The sequence below is a fragment of the Cyanistes caeruleus genome, chromosome 11, assembly GCF_971803275.1.
Source record: "Cyanistes caeruleus chromosome 11, bCyaCae1.hap1.1, whole genome shotgun sequence".
Classification (NCBI taxonomy): Eukaryota; Metazoa; Chordata; class Aves; order Passeriformes; family Paridae; genus Cyanistes; species Cyanistes caeruleus.
Genome location: NC_141711.1, coordinates 19,715,399 through 19,742,888, shown reverse-complemented (window position 1 = coordinate 19,742,888; position 27,490 = coordinate 19,715,399). Strand labels below are relative to the sequence as shown.

At 52.4% G+C, this 27,490-nt stretch overlaps 3 protein-coding genes across 11 annotated transcripts in view; 2 read left to right on the top strand and 1 right to left on the bottom strand.

Annotated features, from left to right (window-relative positions):
- LOC111945973 (uncharacterized) overlaps positions 1-27,490 on the bottom strand; it is a 248,502-nt gene that overhangs the window by 122,678 nt on the left and 98,334 nt on the right. The window lies entirely within an intron of this gene.
- LOC147651082 (uncharacterized) lies at positions 8,269-12,495 on the top strand. Its single transcript, XM_086846665.1, has 8 exons — positions 8,269-8,580; positions 8,930-9,431; positions 9,628-9,886; positions 10,337-10,444; positions 11,751-11,822; positions 11,936-11,995; positions 12,087-12,176; positions 12,452-12,495. Exons 3-8 carry the CDS (start codon positions 9,847-9,849, stop codon positions 12,493-12,495), a joined length of 414 nt encoding a protein of 137 aa, XP_086702791.1. The 5' UTR covers positions 8,269-8,580; positions 8,930-9,431; positions 9,628-9,846.
- On the top strand, positions 13,726-16,953 carry LOC147651081 (uncharacterized). Its single transcript, XM_086846664.1, has 7 exons — positions 13,726-13,782; positions 14,597-14,668; positions 14,757-14,828; positions 14,915-15,013; positions 15,458-15,565; positions 16,025-16,181; positions 16,710-16,953. The coding sequence occupies exons 1-7, from the start codon at positions 13,755-13,757 to the stop codon at positions 16,951-16,953; spliced, it is 780 nt and encodes a 259-aa protein (XP_086702790.1). The 5' UTR covers positions 13,726-13,754.

Here is a 27,490-nt window from a genome sequence, read left to right as displayed (position 1 = left end):
CAGCGAGTACCAATTGCCACCTCGACCGTGCACCGCCGGCAGTATAGGACAAATCGAGATGCTGTGATCCCCATCCACAAGATGATCAGAGAGCTGGAGAGCCAAGGGGTGGTCAGCAAAACCCACTCCCCCTTCAACAGCCCCATCTGGCCTGTGCACAAGTCTGACAGAGAATGGAGATTGACTGTGGACTATTGTGCACTGAATGAAGTGACTCCACCGCTGAGCGCTGCCGTGCCGGACATGCTGGAGCTGGAGTCCAAAGCAGTGAAGTGGTACGCCACTATTGACATTGCCAATGCATTTTTCTCCATTCCCCTGGCAGCAGAATGCAGGCCTCAGTTTGCCTTCACGTGGAGGGGAGTGCAGTACACTTGGAACCGACTGCCTCAGGGGTGGAAGCACAGCCCCACTATCTGCCATGGACTGATCCAGGCTGCCCTGGAAAAGGGTGAGGCTCCAGAACATCTGCAGTACATTGATGACATCATTGTGTGGGGGAACACAGCAGTGGAAGTATTTGAGAAAGGAGAAAAGATCATCCAGATTCTGCTACAAGCTGGCTTTGCCATCAAGAAGAACAAAGTCAAAAGACCTGCTCGAGAGATCCAGTTCCTGGGAGTAAAGTGGCAAGATGGATGGTGTCAGATTCCCACTGAGGTCGTCAATAAGATCGCTGCAATGTCTCCACCCACCAGCAAGAAGGAAACACAAGCTTTCCTACGTGCCATAGGTTTTTGGAGGATGCACATTCCTGAGTACAGCCAGATCGTGAGCCCTCTCTACATGGTTACCCGAAAAAAGAACACTTTCCAGTGGGGCCCTGAACAGCAGCAAGCCTTTGCTCAGACCAAGCAGGAGATCACTCATGCAGTAGCCCTTGGCCCAGTCAGGACAGGACCAGACGTGAAGAACGTGCTCTACTCTGCAGCCAGGAACAATGGCTAATCCTGGAGCCTTTGGCAGAAAGTGCCTGAAGAGACTCGAGGCCGACCACTGGGATTCTGGAGGCGAAGCTACAGAGGGTCCGAAGCCAACTACATTCCCACAGAGAAGGAAATCTTGGCTGCCTATGAAGGAGTTCAAGCTGCCTCAGAAGTGACTGGCACAGAAGCACAACTCCTCCTGCACCCCAACTGCCAGTGCTGGGGTGGATGTTAGTTAGCAGACAGTTGGTCAGGACTATACACAGCACAATTACCATAAGCAGTTTGTTCCATGCAAATGACAGCATGCCTGCAGAATCACAGCTAAGGCTTTAAAGTTAAATGAACTTTTAACTATGATCACATTAACTCTTGAAGGGGGAATACTTACACTTTATACTAATATCTTTTCTAAACTTATCAATAACCTACAAATAACAATTATCACACAAGCTACACTCCTTATCTTAAACTACTATCTAACTACTTTTAACACATGTGCTCTGGTATTCATGCAATCTAAGCGTGAAAGCAATTTGCTTAAAGGGTAAAATACAATTACAATTTGCTTTTATATACAGTTAGATGGAGTCTCTATACTCTTCTAGATCTTCTATAAAACTCTTCTCACAAACAATGATTTAACGTGATTCAGTCTTGGAATATCCGCTGCTCCTGTGATGTCAACTGGCAGCTGATCGGTGACTGACTGAGGGCATCGATGTTCAGCTTGTTCTTCACATCTTCTAAATCTTAAAACAGAGAATAACTGAAAAAAATCGGTAGAGACACAACATCATAATAACAACATGAAATTTCTGTTGGCAAACTGTCTGTGTAGAGCTCAGACACAAGTGTGTCCTGACAGCTCCACTTCTGATCTTGTTTGGAGTATTAAGGCTGTGTGGTGACGTCTGTGTTTACTGGATCTCATGTTTTCAAAGGCAGACAGTCTGGTCAGATGAACAGGTGACCTTTTTTCAATCTGTTAACAAAAAACACAGGCATTTCTCCCCTTGAAGTTAATGAATTACATTAATCAAATGCTTCTAAGGCATCAATTCCCCCCATTTTTTAAAGAAAAAAAATAAAAAAGTACATGGACTGCCCGCTCTGCTGCTGCTCTCTGCTGCTGTTATCTCTAGAAGGTTTGAGCAAAGTCTCCGTCATCCCCCACACACTCTCGCAGAGAGAAAAACGGAAAGAAAAACCTCACAAAGGTAACTTTAACAAATGCAGTTCTTTCTCTCAATATTTCTCTCGTTGTTCACAGATAGAGGAAAAAGGGCACGATTTTACAAAAACAGGCAATGTTACACGAAAAGCCTCTCAGGGCCAGGTGGTAACAATGGTGACCATTGCAGCTTATCAACTTTTAATTACAGTGATAAATTTCGAAGTTAGCAATTTTTTGGCTGTTTTGTCTCTCTTTGAAGCCACCTGTCTGAGACACCTGTTTCTGCTCAACTGCTTCTGTAATTGTCCAGCATGGCCTTGGAGATTTTTTTTCTGCTCTGCCTCTGCCCTGGGGGTGCCTTTGTTCTCTGCACACACCTCAGTGCTTTCCCCCATGTTCCCCTGGTCTGGGTAGAAACCAAGCTAAATTTGGCTTCTCTTCTTCCAGGGTAGTAAAGTTGGAGCTTAAATAAGACTGTAGTGTTAAAAGTGTCTCCAAAAGTGAAGCAAATAGTTCAGGACGTATCACATCCTGCCGTAGCTGAACAGATTCTGTTTGTTGTTTCAGCATTTGCTGTGGAATTTCTTTCTCATTATTTTCTTCTCTCTGACTCTCCCTCCCTCTCTCCAAGGACGGCATAGACAGGAATGCTCACCCAGCAATGGGAGGTAGAGACGGCTGCTGTGACACAGGTAGAATTACAGGGCTCACAGCCTCAGCATATCTCACTTTTCTGTTTTTTAAGGTATTAATTACAATCTGCCAAGTGGGACCGAGAGACAGAGTGTCCTTGCTTTTCCCTGTAATTATTCTCTGTCACAACAAATCTCCTATATCTTTCGATTCTTCCGGGCACCCGCGCCTATTATCTGTAGCCCATAAAACGAGCTTGTCCAGGTCTTATCCCCTGACTGCTTTGCCTTGTTTAATGAGAATACTCAGAAGCAGCTTTTTCGCTGACGCAAACTCAATTTCCATGCTAACAGCACATGGCAGGGGGAAGGTCACGACCCCTGTCGTGGTTTTAAACTACTAACTAAGAAAATTACTTACTTCTTGCTGTGAGATATGGATTAGAATAAGAGCAAAACAGGCATACAACTTAAAAGGGGAAAAAAAAAGAAAGTTTATTGACAAACCACAGTAATAAGAACACCAGAATAAACTTCCAGAAAAACCTTTCCATCTCCTATCTACTCACTATTCCCTTGTACACATGACAACAGAGACAAAAACTCTGGAACTCTGATGGTTAAAACAGTCCCAATTCTTGCTAGTCTTTTTACTAATCTTTATAGAGAAACAGAAGTTTCTTCCTGTTAATTTATGGAGTTTCTCACAAGAAAACTATTTTTGTTATAGTTTTCTATTGCCTTAATGTTAGCTGTCTAGAGATGCTATTATTAGAGTTCACTCCTTCCATTCTCACATCACTCTGAGGTGTGTATGGGCCATGCGTCTAGAGATAGCATTTTTAAGGATAAGTTATTCAAAGGCAAAAAAAGAAAAAAAAGTCTTCTTCATCTGTTTCTGTGAGCTTCACCAGAAAACAGTTTTCTCATGGCCTCTCAGGGCTTCAAATCTCTCAACAGTTTTCTCATGGCCTCTCAAGGCTTTTAATCTCCCAGTACTTCACTATACTATAATTACTCTTTACTCAAATTTACACTTTGAACACTATTCCTCTCTAGATCCTCTATCATGAATTAAAGGAGTTCTTTTCAGGACTTCATTGTCCATCTCCATAGTTTTAACAGGGAGATATTTCAGCTTAATTAAAGCATCTTCTTAATTCTCTACCTTCCTTGAAGCTTCTTTTCTTTCCTGTCACTGGTAGTTTATAAAGTCTCTTTTCATGTTGATATCTCTCTCTCTCTCTCTCTGGATAAAAAGATTAATCCGCAAGTCTCATCTGGGTAATGAAAGAGTTAACATCTTGCCCAGGCTTTTGTAGATGGTTCGGTGATCTCTGCCTAACAGGAGCTGGAGCCGTCTGCGATGGGAAGTTCCTCATGGCTGCTCTAGAGCGTGTAGTCTCTGCTCCAACCCGCTGCAAGTCCAGGGCCTCTCTCTTTCTTCACTGGGCAGTTTCTAGTGAATTAGTTACAGCAAAACCTGCAGCCGAGCCAGAGATCGGCCCGGCCCGGGCCCAAAGAAAACCTTCCCCAGGCCCCCCCATCTCCCGGCCGGGAGACGAAGCAGGCCCGGCCCCATCCCCGCCCGGCCGCATGGCCTGGGCAGGGACGGGAGGCCTGGAGCTCCGGATCCTCCACAGCCAGAAAACAAAGAGAACCCAGAGAGCTCTGCTTTTACATTTTAAGGTAGGGTTCACAAGTTGATCCCACTTTTCAATGGCCTAAACTGCTGTCAGTTCCCAGCAATGACCGATAATTGGTCAGGAGAAAAGACTCCAAGCACTTCCCAGCAACTCCAACTCCCTTAAAAGTAAAGTAACTCCATGACAACCCCTCACTTACTCCTCCGCCTTCGGTCTCCCCCAGAGACCTGCCTCCTTTTTCCACATCTCACCGCGCCGTGTCTCACTGCGCTCAGGTCGCCTATTCGGTACCGATCCACGTCCGCGGCTTCCAGCGCCCAGATTCACTCCACCGGCTCCACCACTGAATCCCCTCAGCCCATGAGAGGTTCCTGTTCGGAGCGCCAGATATTGAGAGACTATTCACAAGTCTTCACAGAAGTAAAAGTGAATGCCATTTATTTCTATCTTTAGCACCTTTTATAGTGTTTGCCAGGACCTGTGGTCTAAGCAAGTTACTATTGGCTAATACACACTGGTTTACATTTTTTCTCTTAGACACAAGGATATTGTTTTTCTTCATTCTCTCTGCTTCAGGGAAGTTTCAAGGACATTAGCCTTTAATATCACGACTTATGCCAAAGGCTGGTTTGTGCAGACAGGCCTTTACTAAAATATCATGCCCACCTTCTGTTAAAATATTCTCTACACCAGTGTCTCCATCTGCCTGCACTGTGCAGCCACGGAGAAGAGCAGAGAGGGAAGGGGCCAGGCTCAGGGCTGTGCCCCGGGGCTGTGCCTTGCATGGCTCCTCTGCTGGCCTCAGGGAGCCTGAGCTGCTCCTGCTGCCACTACCAAGCCCTGGCTCTGCCTGAGGCTCGGTTCAGAGCTGCTGGCAGCACAAGGAAGACCATTCTCCCCTGACTGCCATGCAAGGGGCTCCTTCCATCCCAGTGTGGGGCCACTGCAGGCACGTGGTCCCCCTGCCCCTGCTCCTGAGGGGAAGGCAGAGATGAGGGAGTGCCTTGGAGGGCAGCAGTCACCCAGGTGCACTCCATGCCCCTCTGGACTGAAGGAGAATCTTGAGCACTCTCCAGGACCTGTCCTGTCCTGCCTTTCTTTGCAGCTGAACCTGTTAATGAAGGTGATCTGGCTTACCATCCCACGTCCTGAACTGTGCCCCTGGGATCCAGGAACGATTCTCTGGGAGATGGTGAGGGTAGGTCAAGGCTTTTCCCACTGGGAGAGCTGCCATCTCAGAGCCCCAAGGTCAGCCCCAAGAAACGGGACTCGTGCACCAACATCCCTCCCTCTGCAGCTGCTCCCAGAGCTGGCCCTGAGTGCCCGGAGGCCCAAGGCACAGGAGCAGCACCAAGTGGGAGCCCTGCCATGAGCCCAGGGCCATGCTCCCAACTGGGAAGGGCCTGCACTAGCTCCTGACAGGGCCTGGCTCTGTCCCCTTGGGCTGGGGGAGCTGTCACAGAGCAGGGAGGGTCAGGGGTGCCTCTGGCTGCTCAGGGATGGCTTTGGCCTGAGTCCCTGGAAGGAGCCACTGCCCAAGCAGCTGTGCTGTCCCCGGGCTCTGCTCCCGTCCTTCTGGGCTCTGTTGGGTGGCACAGCCTGTGCCAAGGGGCAGTAAGGTGCCTGCAGGCCCCAGCTCAGGGGGAAACAGAGAATGTCCTGGCCGTATCCAGCGTGCTGCCAGCTCAGCAGCAGAGCACAGCACGGGCTCACACTGCCCATTGCTCCCACAGATGGAGCCAGCACCACAGCTCATGTTCCTGATTCCCAGAAGGTCATTGAAAGGGCTTTCTGTCAGGGAACACGCTGCTAACTAGAGATAATGGCCATGGTGGGAGGTGGAGAGCTTGTCTTCATGTTGTGCTGCTTTGGAATCTGGTGTTCCTGGAGGAGAAAATGGTGAGTGTTTTGTTCATCTTTCCATCAAATAACTTCTTATGGAAGTCTATTGTAGACAGGAAACATTTCCAAGGAGGCTGCTGTGGACTTGTGGGGAGTCAGTGGTTATCCAAATAACTCTACTGAGAGTTCTGCTGCTGCCCAGGCCTTTCTTTGGCCCCTTCACTGCTGGGCCTTGTCCTGGGGAGCCCGCTTGGGCTGCAGCCAATGCTGGCTCCCACTGAGGCTGCCTGGCCAAGAGCAGCCCCAGGAGCAGCAGGCAGAGGCAAAGCAAGGTGGGCAGGAGGAAGAGCAGGAACAAGATTGCCCTTGAAATGCAGAGGCGCTCTGGGGCCTGCTCCTGGCCAGGGACCCTGCCCAGAGCCATCCCCTGCTCGCTGGGGCCTTGAGGGGCAGCTCTGCAGCTGGGCCAAGCTGTGCCAGCAGCTGCAGCCGTGCTGGGGAGCCTTGGCCGCTCTGGGCCCTGCTGTGCAGGAGGGTCTCTGTGTGCCAGCGACAGCTGGGGGCCTCAGCCACCTCCTCTCTCCACAGGAGCACTTCTGGACAGCATTTGAAGGACAGTGGCTGCACTAAACACCCAGACAGCTTGAGCAGCTCCTCTTCAGTAATGAGGGCCTGGGCAGCTCTCGCAAGAGCTTTGAGAAGAGGACCCCAGAGCAGCCATCCCAGAACAGGAGGAATCCTCCTATAACCCTGTAGATCCCACGGCCAACTCTTCTCCCCATGGGTATCCCCAAGCTGCCTTCATTCCCTTTTTTGATCTCCCTCTGCCCCAGCCTAGCCCATTCCTTAGTTCTTGTAGAGACCCCAAGACCAGCCCAGTACCCTCCAGCCCCAGCTGGGACCAACATGGCCCTTCCTCTGTCCCTGAGCCCCTCTGGCCCTGCCCTGTAAACAACACTGAAGGTGAGCCCATCTGCCAGTGTAGGTGATGGCCCCTTCTTCTCTTCAAATAAAGAGATGGAGCTGTTAGCCCAGTGTCCAGCTGGTACTGCCAGCAAAGCCCACACAGCACCAGCCTTGACTGAGATCCATGTCCAGGAGCTGCCAGGGCTGACCACAGTGTGGGCAGGCAGGAGCCAGGCAGGGGCTGCTGTGACCAGCGGTGGGGCCCCGAGGGGCTGGGGGAGTCCAAGCTGAGCGTCCCTGGGCTGAGGGCACATTTCCTTCAGTGGCATCACCTGGGCCTGCACCTCCTCCACTGGAGTGCCCAGGAAAAGAGGGAACCATCAAGAAAAACACCAGGGACACAGCCCGACTGTGGACATGATTTTCTGAACCTGAGAGAATTTCATGCTCTCGGGAGCTGATTGCTCCCAAGAGAAAGTCTTTTGAGGAGTTTTTCACTCTCAAGGACTGTTTATGAAAATAAGCTTTTGTTTCCTAAAACAAGACACATATTTTCTGAGACTGTTTTCTCTTGTCCCACCAATGAGATGAGGGAGGTATTGTCCCTTCTACCAGTGTCAGAACACCTGTGTGTGATCGGAACCCTCGTTCTATAGTTCGTGTCCTCTAGCGACACCTGACCAGCAATGTCAGCAGACAAAACCAAGGTTTTGTTTAGCAATGGCCCTTTGATGAATTAAAAGATTTACTATCAGGGCACCCAGATGGGAGAACACTCGAGGGGTACAGCCAAGGCTGTGAGGTCACAGCAGGCTCTGGGGTTACACAGGTTGAGGTCACGGCAGGCTCTGAGGTCACAGAGGTGGCAGAGCCCCGTGGTTGCACAGCACCACAAGGACGGAGCAGTCAGTCCTTGACTGCGACTGTTGCAGCAGCGGCTACAGCAGCAGCGGCGACAGCAGCAGCGGCGACGGCAGCAGCGGCGACGGCAGCAGCGGCTACAGCAGCAGCGGCTACGGCAGCAGCGGCGACAGCAGCAGCGGCGACAGCAGCAGCGGCTACAGCAGCAGCGGCTACAGCAGCAGCGGCTACAGCAGCAGCGGCTACGGCAGCAGCGGCTACGGCAGCAGTGGCGACAGCAGCAGCGGCTACAGCAGCAGCGGCGACGGCAGCAGCGGCGACGGCAGCAGCGGCGGTGGCAGCAGCGGCGGTGGCAGCAGCGGCGGTGGCAGCAGCGGCGGTGGCAGCAGCGGCGGTGGCAGCAGCGGCGTTGGCAGCGGTGCTGACACTGGGACAGCGTTGTGAGGACAGTGGTGACAGCAAGAGCTGGAGGACTGGCAGAGGGCAAGGCACCATGGCCTTTCCTCTGCGCCTCTTCCTCCTGCTCCTCCTGGCAGTGGCCCTGCCTGACAGGGCTGCCCAGGCTGCTCCCTGGCGAGCACAGGGAGCAGGTGAGCCCACGGCCTGGTTCCCCTTTCTCGGGACAGCACTCCCTTCTCCCTGGGAAGCGTTGGGAATGGTTTTCCCCAAAGCATAAGGGAGGGTTTCCTCTGTGGGAGGGAGAGAGTCCCCAGGGGCCCTGGGCTGCTCCTGCCACACTGCCAGGGATGTTGCAAAGGGACTGCAAAGAGGGTGTTGAGAGTGACCACAGCTCCGCAGGTCCCTCTGCAGCTCTGACCATGTCCATTGACATCTGGCTGCCAAGGCCTTACCCAAACCCCTTGTAGTGCCCATCCCCTAAGGCAGAAGGGGATCCCAGAATGCGCCATGGACATGGTTCTGATCTGTGCTCCAATCTAGATTGGAATCATCACATGGATTACGCGGAAGTAATGAATGATGGCGTGAAATTCCTGGAGGATGTTGGAGGCAAGTTCTCAATTCCCCTTTTTACTTACAGAACAATCAATGTCAAGGTGGCAGGAGCTCAGCCATGTGCCACTTCCCTTAACATAATCTCAGGGGTGATACGTTTTTTAAACCTTGTCCCACTGGAGCCCTGAGTGATCCCACAGGATTGCTGTCAGTGGGAGGAAGGAGCATTTAGCTGTCAATCTCCTTCCCATGTGCAATGCCAGTGTCTCCTTCCGTGTGCTCTGTGCAACCATGGAGAGGAGCAGAGAGGGAAGGGGCCAGGCCCAGGGCTGTGCCGTGCATGGCTCCTTTGCAGGCCCCAGGGACCCTGAGGATCTCCTACAGAGCCACAGCAGCTGTTCTGTCCTGCCTTTCTTTGCAGCCAAGCCTCTTGGTGCAGGCGGTGCAGCTTCACAAACCACACCCAGGACTCAGGGAGATGGCGAGGGTAGGTCAAGGCCTTTCCCCCAGGGAGAGCGGCCAGCTCAGAGCCCAGAGCTCGGCCAGGGCGGCATCGCTGCAGGTGCCAGGACAGAGCCGTGCACGTGTGTGCCCTTGGACTGTGTGATCCCCTCACCTCTCCTGCGGCTCAGTGCTGCCTGTGCAGATCAGCAGAGATGACAGAAGCGTCTGTGGCTGTTTAGTTACAGGTGTGTCTGCAGGGAGCGCTTTGCCAGCTCCTGGGTTGGTTACTGCAGACACGCCCGGCTCACATCGCAGGGGTAAGTGGTGTGTTCCTGCCGACCCCACAGCCTGAGCAATGGTTTTGTGGAATCCATTCCTGGGAAATTTTTCTCTAAGGTCCTCCAACAGGAAGGAACAAAGCTACTGGATACAAGAAACCTCGTGAACCATCTAATACCATGCGGCAAATGCTGAAGGAAATGCTGCAGGGAGCACAAGGTGGGTCCATGTCCCTCAGCCTCCTCCTGAGACTCAGCAGCCGGGGGCTTTCTCTGCACATCTGGACACGCCGTGCCCGGCACAGCAGGAAGGGATCCATGGTATCCTCACTTTCCCTCTGCTGCTTTCATGGCCTGTAGGGCTGTTTCCCAGCCTGGCCTGGCTGCAGCTTCTCCCCAGCCTCTGCAGGAAGGCATTTGGCATCAGCTGACAGGGAGCCCCAAGTGCACCACAGGCCATGCACACCCTGGGAACCCCTGCAATTTCCCAGTCTCAGGGTTGACAAGAAATGGCAGCTGTTTTGAGAAGGAAGGGTCCTGACCAATCCCAAAAGTTAATATGATTTCATGATCCTTTTCCATGTCCTTGACAAGCATTGACCCAAAAGATACCACCTCCAGTCTGTGGAATGGTTCCATCTGATCCAGCTGTACAATGTTCTTTCTCCAGAGAAGAATCAAAAAGCTGTGCTGAAGGCGGCGTTTCCTGGAGGAAGCAGTGGCTCATGGGCAGCCTCTGCTGCAGGAAGGGAGGCCATGCCAGGCACAGTCCCAGGAGGTAATTGCTGTGCCTTTGGGTATCACATTGGGCCGGAGCTTCTCTGGCTCTATCACTTCGGCCTGCTCCAGGAGTGGGTCACAGCCCAGGAGCAGGATGACCCAAGGTGCCACTAGAGCACTTGCTCTACAGCTTTTTGACTGTCAGTCTCTACTCTGAGGAGGCAAGAATGAGAGGGAGATCTTTTGGACGGGGTAATAGTGGATTTATTGCTCTGGGGAATCTTGGGGGTAAAAGACAGAAAATGTGAGTATGCAACAGCTGAAATAGGGAGGCAGTTCAAAGGGAGGGTACAAAACATCAGCTAATCAGAGATACCGTGGGGTGGGGTAAAACGCAAGGTTCAAAAAATCCTCATCCAATGAGGGAGGTGGATGAAAAAATGAGGTCACATGGACTAATCTAGTGTTGAAGTTCAGGGGATTTCTGAAGTGGAATTCCAGGCATGTGGTGGGCCTAAGACAGGATTGACAGGAGACTCAGGGTACATTGACAACGTGGGGTGGGAGGGCATCATTTGGACCAAACCAGCAACTTCCGCCATAACACAAAACACCATTAACAAGAAACACACTGCAACATCTGGGCTGAGCCCTGCTGAGGCTTGAGCTGCCATCACTGCTGCTTGGCAGTGCCTGCCCTTCAGGGATGTTTCATAGAGCATGAAAAGGGTGTTGAGAGTGACCAGGAGCCAGCCCAGAGCACCCCAGGCCCCTCTGCAGCTTTGGCCATGTCCATTGTAATGTGGCTCCCACGGCCTTACCCAAACCCCTTGCAGTGGCCAGTTCCCTAAGGAAGAAAGGGGATACCAGCAGATCATGGAAATAGTTATGATCTGAGATTCCTTCTAGATTGGGATCGTGACATGGATTATCTAGAAGTGCTGGTAAATGGTGGTTTGAAGACCTTGCCAGATGCTGGAGGCAAGTTCTCAATGTCCCCTTCAGCACAGAATAATCAGTGTCATTGTGACAAGGGCTCACTCATGTGTCATTTCCCTTAAGAATCTGAAGGTTGATGGATTCTGGAAACCATTCTATGCTCCCTTTGGGAGCCCAGAGTGATCCCATAGGATTGCTGTCAGTGGGAGGAAGGAGCATTTAGCTGTCAATCTCCTTCCCATGTGCAATGCCAGTGTCTCCTTCCATGTGCTTTGTGCAGCCACGGAGAGGAGCAGAGAGGGAAGGGGCCAGGCCCAGGGCTGTGCCCCAGGGCTGCGCTCTGCATGGCTCCTTTGCAGGCCCCAGGGAGCCTGAGGATCTCCTACAGGGCCACAGGAGTTATTCTGTCCTACTTTTCCTTGCAGCTAAGCCCCTTGGTGAAGGTGATCTTGCTTCACAAACCACACCCAGGACTGAGCCTCACGGAGATGGCGAGGGTAGGTCAAGGCCTTTCCCCCTGGGAATGCTGCCAGCTCAGAGCCCAAAAGTCATCCTGCTAGCAGAGATGACAGAAGCTTCTGTGGCTGCTGAGATACAGGTGTGTCTGCAGGGAGGATTTTCCCAGACACTTTTCTGGATGCTGCACACAAGCCTAGCTCCCATCGCAGGGGTGAGTAGTGTGTCCCTGCTGACACCACTGGATGAGCAATGATTTTGTGGAATCCATTCCTGGGAAATTTTTCTCTAACGTCCTCCAACAGGAAGGAACAAAGCTACTGGACACAAAAAACCCCATGAGCCATCCAATACCATGCAGCAAATGCTGAAGGAAATGCTGCAGGGAGCACAAGGTGGGTCCATGTCCCTCATCCTTCTCCTGAGACTCAGCAGCCAGGGCCTTTCTCTGCACATCTCGTCACGCCGTTCCCAGCACAGCAGGAAGGGATCCATGGCAGCCTCGCTGTCCTGCTGCTGCTTTCACGGCCTGCAGGGCTGTTTCCCAGCCTGGCCTGGCTGCAGCTTCTCCCCAGCCTCTGCAGGAAGGCATTTGGCATCAGCTGACAGGGAGCCCAAAGTGCACCTCAGCTATGCATACCCTGAGATCCCCTGCAATTCCCCATCTTAGGGTACACCAGGAATGCTGGGTGTTTAGAGAAGGAAGGGTCCTGACCAGTCCCAAAAGTTGATATAATTTCCTAATCCTTATCTATGTCTTTGACCAGCATTCATTCCTGAAAATGCCACCTCCCATCTGTGACACAGTTCCATCTGATCCGGTTGTAAAACTTTCTTTTTCCAGGGAAGGACCAGAAAGCTGTGCTGAAGGCGGTGTTTCCCAGAGAAAACAGTGGCTCATGGTCAGCGTCTGCTGCAGGAAGGGAGGCCATGCCAGGCACAGTCTCAGAGGGTAATTGCTGTGTCCCTGGGCCTGAGCCCTGCTGAGGCTTGACCTGTACATCTCTGCTGCTTGGCAGTGCCTGCCCTTCAGGGATGTTTCACAGAGCATGGAAAGGGTGTTGAGAGTGACCAGGAGCCAGCCCAGAGTTCCCCAGGCCCCTCTGCAGCTTTGGCCATGTCCATTGACAATGTGGCTCCCACAGCCTTACCAAAACCCCTTGCAGTGCCCAGTTCCCTAAGTCTGAAGCGGATGCAAGCACACCATGGAAATGGTTCTGATCTGTGCTCCCTTCTAGATTGGGATCGTGACATGGAGTACATGGAAATGCTGGTCAGTGGTGGTTTGAAGACTTTGCCAGATACTGGAGGCAAGTTTTCAGTGTCTCTTTCTGCACAGAATAATCAGTGTCAATGTGGCAAGAGCTCACTCATGTGCCATTTCCCTTAAGAGTCTGAAGATTGATGGATTGTGGAAACCTCACCTTGCTCCCTTCTGGAGCCCTGAGTGATCCCACACAGCACTGTCAGTGGGAGGAAGGAGCATTTAGCTGTCAATCTCCTTCCCATGTGCAATGCCAGTGTCTCCTTCCGTGTGCTCTGTGCAGCCACAGAGAAGAGCAAGAGGGAAGGGGCCAGGGCTGTGCCCTGGGGCTGTGCCTTGTGTGACTCCTTTGCCAGCCCCAGGGAACCTGAGCTGCTCCCGCTGTCGCTGTCAAGCCCTGGCCCTGCCTGGGGTTCAGTTCAGAGTTTCTGGCAGCTCCAGGGTATTCTTTCTCCCCTGACTGCCATGCAAGGGGCTCCTTCCATCCCTGTGTGAGGCCACTGCAGGCACGTGGTTCCCCCTGCCCCTGCTCCTGAGGGGAAGGCAGAGATGAGGGAGTGCCTTGGAGGGCAGCAGTCATCCAGGTGCACTCCCAGCCCCTCAGTACTGAAGGAGAAATGGAATTGCTTTCCATTCAGGTCCTTCTGCATGGACGAACCAAGACATAGAAGACAGGAAATCCCTGGAGGCATCCCGACTTCTGGACAAGATGTTGAGTGAACTGGAGACACACCGTGGTGGGTGTAATTCCCTCAGCAGCCAGGGCCTTTCTCTGCACATCTGGACACGCCGTGCCCAGCACAGCAGGAAGGGATCCAAAGCAGCCTCACTGCCCCGCTGCTGCTTTCACGGCCTGCAGGGCTGATTCCCAACCTGGCCTGGCTGTTCTCCCCAGCCTCTGCAGGAAGGCATTTGGCATCAGCTGACAGGGAGCCCAAACAGCAGCACTGGCCATGCACACCCTGACACCCCCTGCAATTTCCCGGTCTCGGGGTAATTCAGGTGTAGGGGCTGTTTGGAGGAGGAAAGGTCCTGGCTAATCCCAAACTTTGATATGATTTCCTAATCTTTATCCATGATTTTGACCATTATTGCCTCATGATGATGCCACCTCCCTGGAAGGAGAACAGTTCTGTCACATCCAGCTGTGCCTCTTCCTTTCTCCAGAGATGAAGAAAATGGCTTTGCTGAAGGCGGTGTTTCCCGAAGGAAACACGGGACCATGGGCAGCCTCTGGTGAAGGGAGGGAGGTCATGCCAGGCACAGTCTCAGAGAGCAATTGCTGTGCCCCTGGGCCTGAGCCCTGCTGAGGCTTGAGCTGCCATCTCTGCTGCTTGGCAGTGCCTGCCCTTCAGGGATGTTTCACAAAAAGGGTGTTGAGAGTGACCAGGAGCCAGCCCAGAGCTCCCTAGAGCCCTCTGCAGCTTTGGCCATGTCCATTGACATCTGGCTCCCACAGCATTACCCAAACCCCTTGCAGTGCCCAGATCCCAAAGGCAGAAGTCGATCTCAGCACACATTGGAATGGTTCTGATCTGTGCTCCCTTCTAGATGAGGGTGCTGAGACAGCTTCTCCAGCAGCTGGGATGGAAGATGGCTTGGAACCATTAGGAGGTTCTGCAGGTAAGTTCTCAACTTCTGCTCAGAGCATAATCATTAACAACCTGTCAAGAAACAGGTGACAGAAGCTTCTGTGGCTGTTGAGTTACAGGTGTGTCTGCAGAGAGGACTTTCCCAGCTACTTTCCTGATTCCTGAACGCAAGCTCGGCTCCCATCGCAGGGGTGAGTAGTGTGTCCCTGCTGAGCCCACAGGCTGAGCCCTGGTTTGTTGGACACATTCATGTGAAATGGAAATACTTTCTGTTAAGGTCCTCCTAGAGGGAGGAACAAACCTACAGAAGATATCAAGTCCCTGGAGACATCGGAATACATGGATGTGATGCTGAGTGATCGGGACAGACGTCGTGGTGGGTGCATTTCCCTCAGCAGCTGGGGCCTTTCTCTGCACATCTGGACATGGTGGCACAGGAAGAAGGGATCCATGTCAGCCTGGCTGCCCTGCTGCTGCTTTCATGGCCTGCGGGGCTGTTTCCCCAGCCTGGCCTGGCTGCAGCTTCTCCCCAGCCTCTGCAGGAAGGCATTTGGCATCAGCTGTCAGGGAGCTCAAGCTGCACCTTGGCCATGCATACTCTGAAATCCCCTGCAATTTCCCAGTCTCAGGGTAGATCAAGAGGGGCAGCTTCAGGAGGAGGGAGAGTCTTGTGTGTGCCAAAGAGCCGTGGACTTTTCCTGATCAAGCAATCATGACCAAGACATGGATATGTCTTTGACAAGTATTACTCCCTGAAGAAGCCACTTCCCCGATGGGCAGTAGATCCATCTGATTCAGCTGTGCCTCTTCCTTTCTCCAGAGATGGACCAGAAGTCTTTGCAGAAGGCAGAACTTCCTGCAGAATGCAACAGCTTCATTCCAGATGCCTCTACAGAAAGGGAGGAGATAGCAGACAGTGGCACAGAAGGTATATTGCTGTGCCAGGTTCAGCCAGGCTGAGCAGTCCTGCTGGGGCCCCTCCGTACGAGACACGTCTCGAAACCTGGGAGCGGCTGCATTGGGTGTCCATGGTGGGGAAAGGGCAGAGAAGGAGGCCAAGGCTCCAGTGTGTCCTGACAGGGCCTGGCTCTGTCCCCTTGGGCTAGGGGAGCTGTCAAGTGGAAGGGAGGGTCAGGGGTGGCTGTGGCTGCTCAGGGATGGCTTTGGCCCGTGTCCCTGGAAGGAGCCACTGCCCAAGTGGCTGCGCTGTCCCCGGGGTTCTGCTCCCAGCCTTCTGGGCTCTGTTGGGGGGCACATCCTGTGCCAAGGGATGGTAAGGTAGACAGAGAATGTCCTGGCTGTATCCAGCATGCTGCCAGCTCAGCAGTGGAGCACAGCTTGGGCTCAAGGCTGCTCATAGCTCTCACAGATGTTATCACTACAACAGGAATCGATATTAAGGATCCAGCGCCCACCTCTGGAATTGTCCGCCCGCAGGACGTTCGGAAAACCTGTGTGATAGAGTCAGTTGTGACAGTTATCACTGTGCAACTTGCATTTATATGCTGTTTTTTTGGGATCCGGAAAGTCTACAAGATCAGACGGTAATTTGTTGATTTTTCTCCAGTATTTTCTTAAAACTCTACACACAGCACTGGGAGCCTGACACATAGGCATGCTGCTGTGCACTTGTTTGTAGTCAATGGTAGTCCACAGAATTCTGCTGAGAGTTCTGCTGCTGCCCAGGCCTTTCATTGGCCTCTGAATTGCTGGGCCTTGTCCTGAGGAGCCCACTTGTGCTGCAGCCAATGCTGGCTCCCACAGGAGCTGCCTGGCCAAGAGCAGCCCCAGGAGCAGCAGGCAGAGGCAAAGCAAGGTGGGCAGGAGGAAGAGTGGGAACGAGATTGCCCTTGAAAGGCAGAGGCGCTCTGGGGCCTGCTCCTGGCCAGGGACCCTGCCCAGAGCCATCCCCTGCTCACTGGGGCCTTGAGGGGCAGCTCTCCAGCTGGGCCAAGCTGTGCCAGCAGCTGCAGCCGTGCTGGGGAGCCTTGGCCGCTCTGGGCCCTGCTGTTCAGGAGGGGACCTGTGTGCTAGTGGCAGCTGGAGGCCTCAGCCACCTCTTCTCTCCACAGGAACACCTCTGCAACTCCTGAATCCTGGCGAAGAATGTGCCACTCTCCCTCATCCACAGGAAGCTTGGAGACTGTCTGGTTTTACTGTGCGCCTACACGGTCTCAGAAGCAGGATTTGCCCTGTAAAGAAGAGCACCAGCACTCCCGGCCTCCCCCACAGTCCCCCAGCCCGGCTGTGATCCCCATTTCCCCTGAGATCCCCCCACCTCCTCCCCTCCCAAGCCAACCGCCCTGGTCCAGCTAGGACTGAAAGTGGGCCAGCCACGGTAGGCCTTGGGCCACCAAGAGCTTGGGGCATCTGCTCTTGGCTACATATAACACTTGTTGCCTATGGGTAACAACCAGAGGCAGTTTTCTTACTGTTTTTCATTCAATAGGAAGGGCTGAATATTCTTCCCAAGCCCTCCTCCTCGTTTGCTCTTTTGACTTTTATGCTTCTAGGTGCTGGCTTAATCTCTTAATAGAGCCCTATAACTTTGCATGTTTTCCCCACCTACTAGGCCAAAAAAAAGAAATAAAAACGTTTTCAATTTATATTTCATTTTTAGTGTGATTGGGCCACTCAAATTTGGAGCAACTCCTTTTCCATTTCCCTTTTCCATTCTATCTACAAAAAGTTCATTTGTACATGCAAATCAACAGAATTACTGAGATTTGCCTAATGCCAAGAGGAGAATTTGGCACAAAATATTCTCCCTGTGTACTGCCCAGCAAGGAACATTCAGAGAAAAATACAGTGGCAGCTGAGGCTCGTGGAACTCCCAGAATCCTGGGCCTGAAGAGGGGGCAAACACAACCTGGCAGTGGCTGAGGGCACTTCTCCTCACAGACTCCTCTGCATGTGTGTCCCTTCAGGAGGGGAAAGCTTTTAAACCTTAGCCTTACCTTCCTCCTGTGCTAAAATGTAAGGCTTCTCCTTACATTTACAGAGAAAATACTGGGCTACAAACAATTCTCCATTCCTCACCAAAGCTACTCAGGTACTCAACTTCAACAGCAAAACCAAATGTGGTCAGAAATTTCCCATCAAAGCCCATTTGCAGAGAAACCTCACCATATGTTAGCAAATATTTATTAGCACCAGTGCACGCAAGAGATTGCTCCTTTTTTTGTCCCAGAGAGAATATTAGAATCATTTGTTCTTGACAGGACTCCTTGGACAGCCCCCAGAGCCGCCTCCTCACCACGCCTTGCCTGGGCTGTTCATGCAGTCTGGTAGCACCACCTGACTTTGCCACCCTGTCCAGACCTTGGGCACGGCTGGTGCCACAATCCCCTCTGGTGCCACAATCCCCTCTGGTGCCACAGTCCCCTCTGGTGCCACAGTCCCCTCCTGGCTCGTGGCGTGTCCCTGCTGCTGGAGGAACCCTGCTCGTGCTGCTGCCTGTTCAACCAGACCGGTGTGCTACTTCCCAGACAAAGAGAAACTAAAGTCACTGCTTTGGGCCTCTTAAAACCCACATAGCAACAGCATAAAGTCACCTCATCTACAGAGGTGAGGAGGCCTGAGTGAGCAGAAGGTCAGCTTTCAAGCACACTAGGTTTTTAATTTAGTGGACTCACTCAGTCATTCACAAGCCTTACTTGTCAAACTGGACTGTGTCGTGCTCTTGTCTTGTTCGTATTAGAGAGGAGTCAGGGAGAAATTAGTTAAGAAACCAGAAACACTGAGGGCGCTTAGGCTTGGCTGACAAACGGAGCATGGCGGCACCAGCCTACTTTGCCTGCATCCCTTTTCCTGCTGGATAAAAGTGGACACGGCTCCACTGAGGGCACCGCGGAAATGGTTCTGATCTGTGATTCCTTTCCAGCCCAGACCCCGTGCTTATCCCCTCTCCCTAATAAACCTGTTCCTGGGAAGTATCACCGAGAGGGTCTCCTCCATCCTTCTGCCATCACCCACAGAGCGACGCCTGATCTTGCAGAGCCCAGCAGGAGTCGGTGCTCTGAAGGTTCTGCAGTGGGATTGCCTTTCCCCTGCAGTTCCCCACTCCTGTCGACTGCCCGTGCCGGAGTGGCACCGTAGAGCTAGCCCAGAGCTCCGGTGTGGCCAAGAGCAGCGTCACTCACAGATGTTATCACTACAACAGGAGTCGATACTAAGGATCCAGCGCGCATCTCTGGAATTGTCCGCCCGCGGGACGTGCACAAAACCTGCGTGATAGAGTCAGTTCTAACAGTCATCACTGTGCAACTTATATCTATATGCTGTTATTTTGGGATCCGGAAACAGTACAAGATCAGACGGTAATTTATTGATTTTTCTCCAGAGTTTTCTTAAAACTCTGCACACAGCACTGGGAGCCTGACGCATAGTCATGCTGCTGTGCACTTGTTTGTAGTCAATGGTAGTCCACAGAATTCTGCTGAGAGTTCTGCTGCTGCCCGGGCCTTTCATTGGCCTCCGAATTGCTGGGCCTTGTCCTGAGGAGCCCACTTGTGCTGCAGCCAATGCTGGCTCCCACAGGGGCTGCCTGGCCAAGAGCAGCCCCAGGAGCGGCAGGCAGAGGCAAAGCAAGGTGGGCAGGAGGAAGAGTGGGAACGAGATTGCCCTTGAAAGGCAGAGGTGCTCTGGGGCCTGCTCCTGGCCAGGGACCCTGCCCAGAGCCATCCCCTGCTCGCTGGGGCCTTGAGGGGCAGCTCTCCAGCTGGGCCAAGCTGTGCCAGCAGCTGCAGCCGTGCTGGGGAGCCTTGGCCGCTCTGGGCCCTGCTGTGCAGGAGGGGCCCTGTGTGCTAGTGGCAGCTGGAGGCCTCAGCCACCTCTTCTCTCCACAAGAACATCTCTGCAACTCCAGCTTCCTGGCGAAGAATGTGCCACTCTCCCTCATCCACAGGAAGCTTGGAGACTGTCTGGTTTTACTGTGCACCTACACGGTCTCAGAAGCAGGATTTGCCCTGTAAAGAAGAGCACCAGCACTCCCGGCCTCCCCCACAGTCCCCCAGCCTGGCTGTGATCCCCATTTCCCCTGAGATCCCCCCACCTCCTCCCCTTCCAAGCCAACCGCCCTGGTCCAGCTAGGACTGAATGTGGGCCAGCCACAGTAGGCCTTGGGCCACCAAGAGCTTGGGGCATCTGCTCTTGGCTACATATAACACTTGTTGCCTATGGGTAACAACCAGAGGCAGTTTTCTTACTGTTTTTCATTCAATAGGAAGGGCTGAATATTCTTCCCATGCCCACCTCATCCTTTGCTCTTTTGACTTTTATGCTTCTAGGTGCTGGCTTAATCTCTTAATAGAGCCCTATAACTTTGCATGTTTTCCCCACCTACTAGGCCAAAAAAAAGAAATAAAAAATTTTTCAATTTATATTTCATTTTTAGTGTGATTGGGCCACTCAAATTTGGAGCAACTCCTTTTCCATTTCCCTTTTCCATTCTATCTACAAAAAGTTCATTTGTACATGCAAATCAACAGAATTACTGAGATTTGCCTAATGCCAAGAGGAGAATTTGGCACAAAATATTCTCCCTGTGTACTGCCCAGCAAGGAACATTCAGAGAAAAATACAGTGGCAGCTGAGGCTCGTGGAACTCCCAGAATCCTGTGCCTGAAGAGGAGGCAAACACAACCTGGCAGTGGCTGAGGGCACTTCTCCTCACAGACTCCTCTGCATGTGTGTCCCTTCAGGAGGGGAAAGCTTTTAAACCTTAGCCTTACCTTCCTCCTGTGCTAAAATGTAAGGCTTCTCCTTACATTTACAGAGAAAATACTGGGCTACAAACAATTCTCCATTCCTCACCAAAGCTACTCAGGTACTCGACTTCAACAGCAAAACCAAATGTGGTCAGAAATTTCCCATCAAAGCCCATTTGCAGAGAAACCTCACCATATGTTAGCAAATATTTATTAGCACCAGTGCACGCAAGAGATTGCTCCTTTTTTTGTCCCAGAGAGAATATTAGAATCATTTGTTCTTGACAGGACTCCTTGGACAGCCCCCAGAGCCGCCTCCTCACCACGCCTTGCCTGGGCTGTTCATGCAGTCTGGTAGCACCACCTGACTTTGCCACCCTGTCCAGACCTTGGGCACGGCTGGTGCCACAATCCCCTCTGGTGCCACAATCCCCTCTGGTGCCACAGTCCCCTCTGGTGCCACAGTCCCCTCCTGGCTCGTGGCGTGTCCCTGCTGCTGGAGGAACCCTGCTCGTGCTGCTGCCTGTTCAACCAGACCGGTGTGCTACTTCCCAGACAAAGAGAAACTAAAGTCACTGCTTTGGGCCTCTTAAAACCCACATAGCAACAGCATAAAGTCACCTCATCTACAGAGGTGAGGAGGCCTGAGTGAGCAGAAGGTCAGCTTTCAAGCACACTAGGTTTTTAATTTAGTGGACTCACTCAGTCATTCACAAGCCTTACTTGTCAAACTGGACTGTGTCATGCTCTTGTCTTGTTCGTGTTAGAGAGGAGTCAGGGAGAAATTAGTTAAGAAACCAGAAACACTGAGGGCGCTTAGGCTTGGCTGACAAACGGAGCATGGCGGCACCAGCCTACTTTGCCTGCATCCCTTTTCCTGCTGGATAAAAGTGGACACGGCTCCACTGAGGGCACCGTGGAAATGGTTCTGATCTGTGATTCCTTTCCAGCCCAGACCCCGTGCTTATCCCCTCTCCCTAATAAACCTGTTCCTGGGAAGTATCACCGAGAGGGTCTCCTCCATCCTTCTGCCATCACCCACAGAGCGACGCCTGATCTTGCAGAGCCCAGCAGGAGTCGGTGCTCTGAAGGTTCTGCAGTGGGATTGCCTTTCCCCTGCAGTTCCCCACTCCTGTCGACTGCCCGTGCCGGAGTGGCACCGTAGAGCTAGCCCAGAGCTCCGGTGTGGCCAAGAGCAGCGTCACTCACAGATGTTATCACTACAACAGGAGTCGATACTAAGGATCCAGCGCGCATCTCTGGAATTGTCCGCCCGCGGGACGTGCACAAAACCTGCGAGATAGAGTCAGTTCTAACAGTCATCACTGTGCAACTTATATCTATATGCTGTTATTTTGGGATCCGGAAACAGTACAAGATCAGACGGTAATTTATTGATTTTTCTCCAGAGTTTTCTTAAAACTCTGCACACAGCACTGGGAGCCTGACGCATAGTCATGCTGCTGTGCACTTGTTTGTAGTCAATGGTAGTCCACAGAATTCTGCTGAGAGTTCTGCTGCTGCCCGGGCCTTTCATTGGCCTCCGAATTGCTGGGCCTTGTCCTGAGGAGCCCACTTGTGCTGCAGCCAATGCTGGCTCCCACAGGGGCTGCCTGGCCAAGAGCAGCCCCAGGAGCGGCAGGCAGAGGCAAAGCAAGGTGGGCAGGAGGAAGAGTGGGAACGAGATTGCCCTTGAAAGGCAGAGGTGCTCTGGGGCCTGCTCCTGGCCAGGGACCCTGCCCAGAGCCATCCCCTGCTCGCTGGGGCCTTGAGGGGCAGCTCTCCAGCTGGGCCAAGCTGTGCCAGCAGCTGCAGCCGTGCTGGGGAGCCTTGGCCGCTCTGGGCCCTGCTGTGCAGGAGGGGCCCTGTGTGCTAGTGGCGGCTGGAGGCCTCAGCCACCTCTTCTCTCCACAAGAACATCTCTGCAACTCCAGCTTCCTGGCGAAGAATGTGCCACTCTCCCTCATCCACAGGAAGCTTGGAGACTGTCTGGTTTTACTGTGCACCTACACGGTCTCAGAAGCAGGATTTGCCCTGTAAAGAAGAGCACCAGCACTCCCGGCCTCCCCCACAGTCCCCCAGCCCGGCTGTGATCCCCATTTCCCCTGAGATCCCCCCACCTCCTCCCCTCTTAAGCCAGCCGCCCTGGTCCAGCTAGGACTGAAAGTGGGCCAGCCACGGTAGGCCTTGGGCCACCAAGAGCTTGGGGCATCTGCTCTTTGCCACATATAACACTTGTTGCCTATGGGTAACAACCAGAGGCAGTTTTCTTACTGTTTTCCGTTCAATAGGAAGGGCTGAATATTCTTCCCATGCCCACCTCATCCTTTGCTCTTTTGATTTTTATGCAGCTAGGTGCTGGCTTAATCTCTTCATAGAGCTTTATAACTTTGCATGTTTTCCCCACCTACCAGGCCAAAAAAAGAAATAAAAACGTTTTCAATTCATATTTCATTTTTAGTGTGATTGGGCAACTCAAATTTGGAGCAACTCCTTTTCCATTTCCCTTTTCCATCCTACCTACAAAAAGTTCATCTGTACATGCAAATCAACAGAATTACTGAGATTTGCCTCAAAGCCCAGAGGAGAATCTGGCACAAAATATTCTCCCTGTGTACTGCCCAGCAAGGAACATTCAGAGAAAAATACAGTGGCAGCTGAGGCTCGTGGAACTCCCAGAATCCTGGGCCTGAAGAGGAGGCAAACACAACCTGGCAGTGGCTGAGGGCACTTCTCCTCACAGACTCCTCTGCATGTGTGTCCCTTCAGGAGGGGAAAGCTTTTAAACCTTAGCCTTACCTTCCTCCTGTGCTAAAATGTAAGGCTTCTCCTTACATTTACAGAGAAAATACTGGGCTACAAACAATTCTCCATTCCTCACCAAAGCTACTCAGGTACTCGACTTCAACAGCAAAACCAAATGTGGTCAGAAATTTCCCATCAAAGCCCATTTGCAGAGAAACCTCACCATATGTTAGCAAATATTTATTAGCACCAGTGCACGCAAGAGATTGCTCCTTTTTTTGTCCCAGAGAGAATATTAGAATCATTTGTTCTTGACAGGACTCCTTGGACAGCCCCCAGAGCCGCCTCCTCACCACACCTTGCCTGGGCTGTTCATGCAGTCTGGTAGCACCACCTGACTTTGCCACCCTGTCCAGACCTTGGGCACGGCTGGTGCCACAATCCCCTCTGGTGCCACAGTCCCCTCCTGGCTCGTGGCGTGTCCCTGCTGCTGGAGGAACCCTGCTCGTGCTGCTGCCTGTTCAACCAGACCGGTGTGCTACTTCCCAGACAAAGAGAAACTAAAGTCACTGCTTTGGGCCTCTTAAAACCCACATAGCAACAGCATAAAGTCACCTCATCTACAGAGGTGAGGAGGCCTGAGTGAGCAGAAGGTCAGCTTTCAAGCACACTAGGTTTTTAATTTAGTGGACTCACTCAGTCATTCACAAGCCTTACTTGTCAAACTGGACTGTGTCATGCTCTTGTCTTGTTCGTGTTAGAGAGGAGTCAGGGAGAAATTAGTTAAGAAACCAGAAACACTGAGGGCGCTTAGGCTTGGCTGACAAACGGAGCATGGCGACACCAGCCTACTTTGCCTGCATCCCTTTTCCTGCTGGATAAAAGTGGACACGGCTCCACTGAGGGCACCGTGGAAATGGTTCTGATCTGTGATTCCTTTCCAGCCCAGACCCCGTGCTTATCCCCTCTCCCTAATAAACCTGTTCCTGGGAAGTATCAGCGAGAGGGTCTCCTCCATCCTTCTGCCATCACCCACAGAGCGACGCCTGATCTTGCAGAGCCCAGCAGGAGTCGGTGCTCTGAAGGTTCTGCAGTGGGATTGCCTTTCCCCTGCAGTTCCCCACTCCTGTCGACTGCCCGTGCCGGAGTGGCACCGTAGAGCTAGCCCAGAGCTCCGGTGTGGCCAAGAGCAGCGTCACTCACAGATGTTATCACTACAACAGGAGTCGATACTAAGGATCCAGCGCGCATCTCTGGAATTGTCCGCCCGCGGGAAGTGCACAAAACCTGCGTGATAGAGTCAGTTCTAACAGTCATCACTGTGCAACTTATAATTATATGCTGTTATTTTGGGATCCGGAAACAGTACAAGATCAGACGGTAATTTATTGATTTTTCTCCAGAGTTTTCTTAAAACTCTGCACACAGCACTGGGAGCCTGACGCATAGTCATGCTGCTGTGCACTTGTTTGTAGTCAATGGTAGTCCACAGAATTCTGCTGAGAGTTCTGCTGCTGCCCGGGCCTTTCATTGGCCTCCGAATTGCTGGGCCTTGTCCTGAGGAGCCCACTTGTGCTGCAGCCAATGCTGGCTCCCACAGGGGCTGCCTGGCCAAGAGCAGCCCCAGGAGCGGCAGGCAGAGGCAAAGCAAGGTGGGCAGGAGGAAGAGTGGGAACGAGATTGCCCTTGAAAGGCAGACATGCTCTGGGGCCTGCTCCTGGCCAGGGACCATGCCCAGAGCCATCCCCTGCTCGCTGGGGCCTTGAGGGGCAGCTCTCCAGCTGGGCCAAGCTGTGCCAGCAGCTGCAGCCGTGCTGGGGAGCCTTGGCCGCTCTGGGCCCTGCTGTGCAGGAGGGGACCTGTGTGCTAGTGGCAGCTGGAGGCCTCAGCCACCTCTTCTCTCCACAAGAACATCTCTGCAACTCCAGCTTCCTGGCGAAGAATGTGCCACTCTCCCTCATCCACAGGAAGCTTGGAGACTGTTTGGTTTTACTGTGCACCTACACGGTCTCAGAAGCAGGATTTGCCCTGTAAAGAAGAGCACCAGCACTCCCGGCCTCCCCCACAGTTCCCCAGCCTGGCTGTGATCCCCATTTCCCCTGAGATCCCCCCACCTCCTCCCCTTCCAAGCTGGCCGCCCTGGTCCGGCTAGGACTGAAAGTGGGCCAGCCACGGTAGGCCTTGGGCCACCAAGAGCTTGGGGCATCTGCTCTTGGCTACATATAACACTTGTTGCCTATGGGTAACAACCAGAGGCAGTTTTCTTACTGTTTTTCATTCAATAGGAAGGGCTGAATATTCTTCCCATGCCCACCTCATCCTTTGCTCTTTTGACTTTTATGCTTCTAAGTGCTGGCTTAATCTCTTAATAGAGCCCTATAACTTTGCATGTTTTCCCCACCTACTAGGCCAAAAAAAAGAAATAAAAACGTTTTCAATTCATATTTCATTTTTAGTGTGATTGGGCCACTCAAATTTGGAGCAACTCCTTTTCCATTTCCCTTTTCCATTCTATCTACAAAAAGTTCATCTGTACATGCAAATCAACAGAATTACTGAGATTTGCCTAATGCCCAGAGGAGAATTTGGCACAAAATATTCTACCTGTGTACTGCCCAGCAAGGAACATTCAGAGAAAAATACAGTGGCAGCTGAGGCTCGTGGAACTCCCAGAATCCTGGGCCTGAAGAGGAGGCAAACACAACCTGGCAGTGGCTGAGGGCACTTCTCCTCACAGACTCCTCTGCATGTGTGTCCCTTCAGGAGGGGAAAGCTTTTAAACCTTAGCCTTACCTTCCTCCTGTGCTAAAATGTAAGGCTTCTCCTTACATTTACAGAGAAAATACTGAGCTACAAACAATTCTCCATTCCTCACCAAAGCTACTCAGGTACTCGACTTCAACAGCAAAACCAAATGTGGTCAGAAATTTCCCATCAAAGCCCATTTGCAGAGAAACCTCACCATATGTTAGCAAATATTTATTAGCACCAGTGCACGCAAGAGATTGCTCCTTTTTTTGTCCCAGAGAGAATATTAGAATCATTTGTTCTTGACAGGACTCCTTGGACAGCCCCCAGAGCCGCCTCCTCACCACGCCTTGCCTGGGCTGTTCATGCAGTCTGGTAGCACCACCTGACTTTGCCACCCTGTCCAGACCTTGGGCACGGCTGGTGCCACAATCCCCTCTGGTGCCACAATCCCCTCTGGTGCCACAGTCCCCTCTGGTGCCACAGTCCCCTCCTGGCTCGTGGCGTGTCCCTGCTGCTGGAGGAACCCTGCTCGTGCTGCTGCCTGTTCAACCAGACCGGTGTGCTACTTCCCAGACAAAGAGAAACTAAAGTCACTGCTTTGGGCCTCTTAAAACCCACATAGCAACAGCATAAAGTCACCTCATCTACAGAGGTGAGGAGGCCTGAGTGAGCAGAAGGTCAGCTTTCAAGCACACTAGGTTTTTAATTTAGTGGACTCACTCAGTCATTCACAAGCCTTACTTGTCAAACTGGACTGTGTCATGCTCTTGTCTTGTTCGTGTTAGAGAGGAGTCAGGGAGAAATTAGTTAAGAAACCAGAAACACTGAGGGCGCTTAGGCTTGGCTGACAAACGGAGCATGGCGACACCAGCCTACTTTGCCTGCATCCCTTTTCCTGCTGGATAAAAGTGGACACGGCTCCACTGAGGGCACCGTGGAAATGGTTCTGATCTGTGATTCCTTTCCAGCCCAGACCCCGTGCTTATCCCCTCTCCCTAATAAACCTGTTCCTGGGAAGTATCAGCGAGAGGGTCTCCTCCATCCTTCTGCCATCACCCACAGAGCGACGCCTGATCTTGCAGAGCCCAGCAGGAGTCGGTGCTCTGAAGGTTCTGCAGTGGGATTGCCTTTCCCCTGCAGTTCCCCACTCCTGTCGACTGCCCGTGCCGGAGTGGCACCGTAGAGCTAGCCCAGAGCTCCGGTGTGGCCAAGAGCAGCGTCACTCACAGATGTTATCACTACAACAGGAGTCGATACTAAGGATCCAGCGCGCATCTCTGGAATTGTCCGCCCGCGGGAAGTGCACAAAACCTGCGTGATAGAGTCAGTTCTAACAGTCATCACTGTGCAACTTATAATTATATGCTGTTATTTTGGGATCCGGAAACAGTACAAGATCAGACGGTAATTTATTGATTTTTCTCCAGAGTTTTCTTAAAACTCTGCACACAGCACTGGGAGCCTGACGCATAGTCATGCTGCTGTGCACTTGTTTGTAGTCAATGGTAGTCCACAGAATTCTGCTGAGAGTTCTGCTGCTGCCCGGGCCTTTCATTGGCCTCCTAATTGCTGAGCCTTGTCCTGAGGAGCCCACTTGTGCTGCAGCCAATGCTGGCTCCCACAGGGGCTGCCTGGCCAAGAGCAGCCCC

Coding starts and splice junctions, on each gene's coding strand:
- LOC147651081 (XM_086846664.1), top strand. CDS start 13,755: ATGTTGAGTGAACTGGAGACACACCGTG. Junction 14,829..14,914: donor GCTCGGCTCCCATCGCAGGG/GTGAGTAGTGTG, acceptor CTTTCTGTTAAG/GTCCTCCTAGAGGGAGGAAC. Junction 15,566..16,024: donor AGCAGACAGTGGCACAGAAG/GTATATTGCTGT, acceptor TCACTACAACAG/GAATCGATATTAAGGATCCA.
- LOC147651082 (XM_086846665.1), top strand. CDS start 9,847: ATGCGGCAAATGCTGAAGGAAATGCTGCAGGGAGCACAAG. Junction 9,887..10,336: donor AATGCTGCAGGGAGCACAAG/GTGGGTCCATGT, acceptor TTCTTTCTCCAG/AGAAGAATCAAAAAGCTGTG. Junction 10,445..11,750: donor GCCAGGCACAGTCCCAGGAG/GTAATTGCTGTG, acceptor TTTTCCTTGCAG/CTAAGCCCCTTGGTGAAGGT.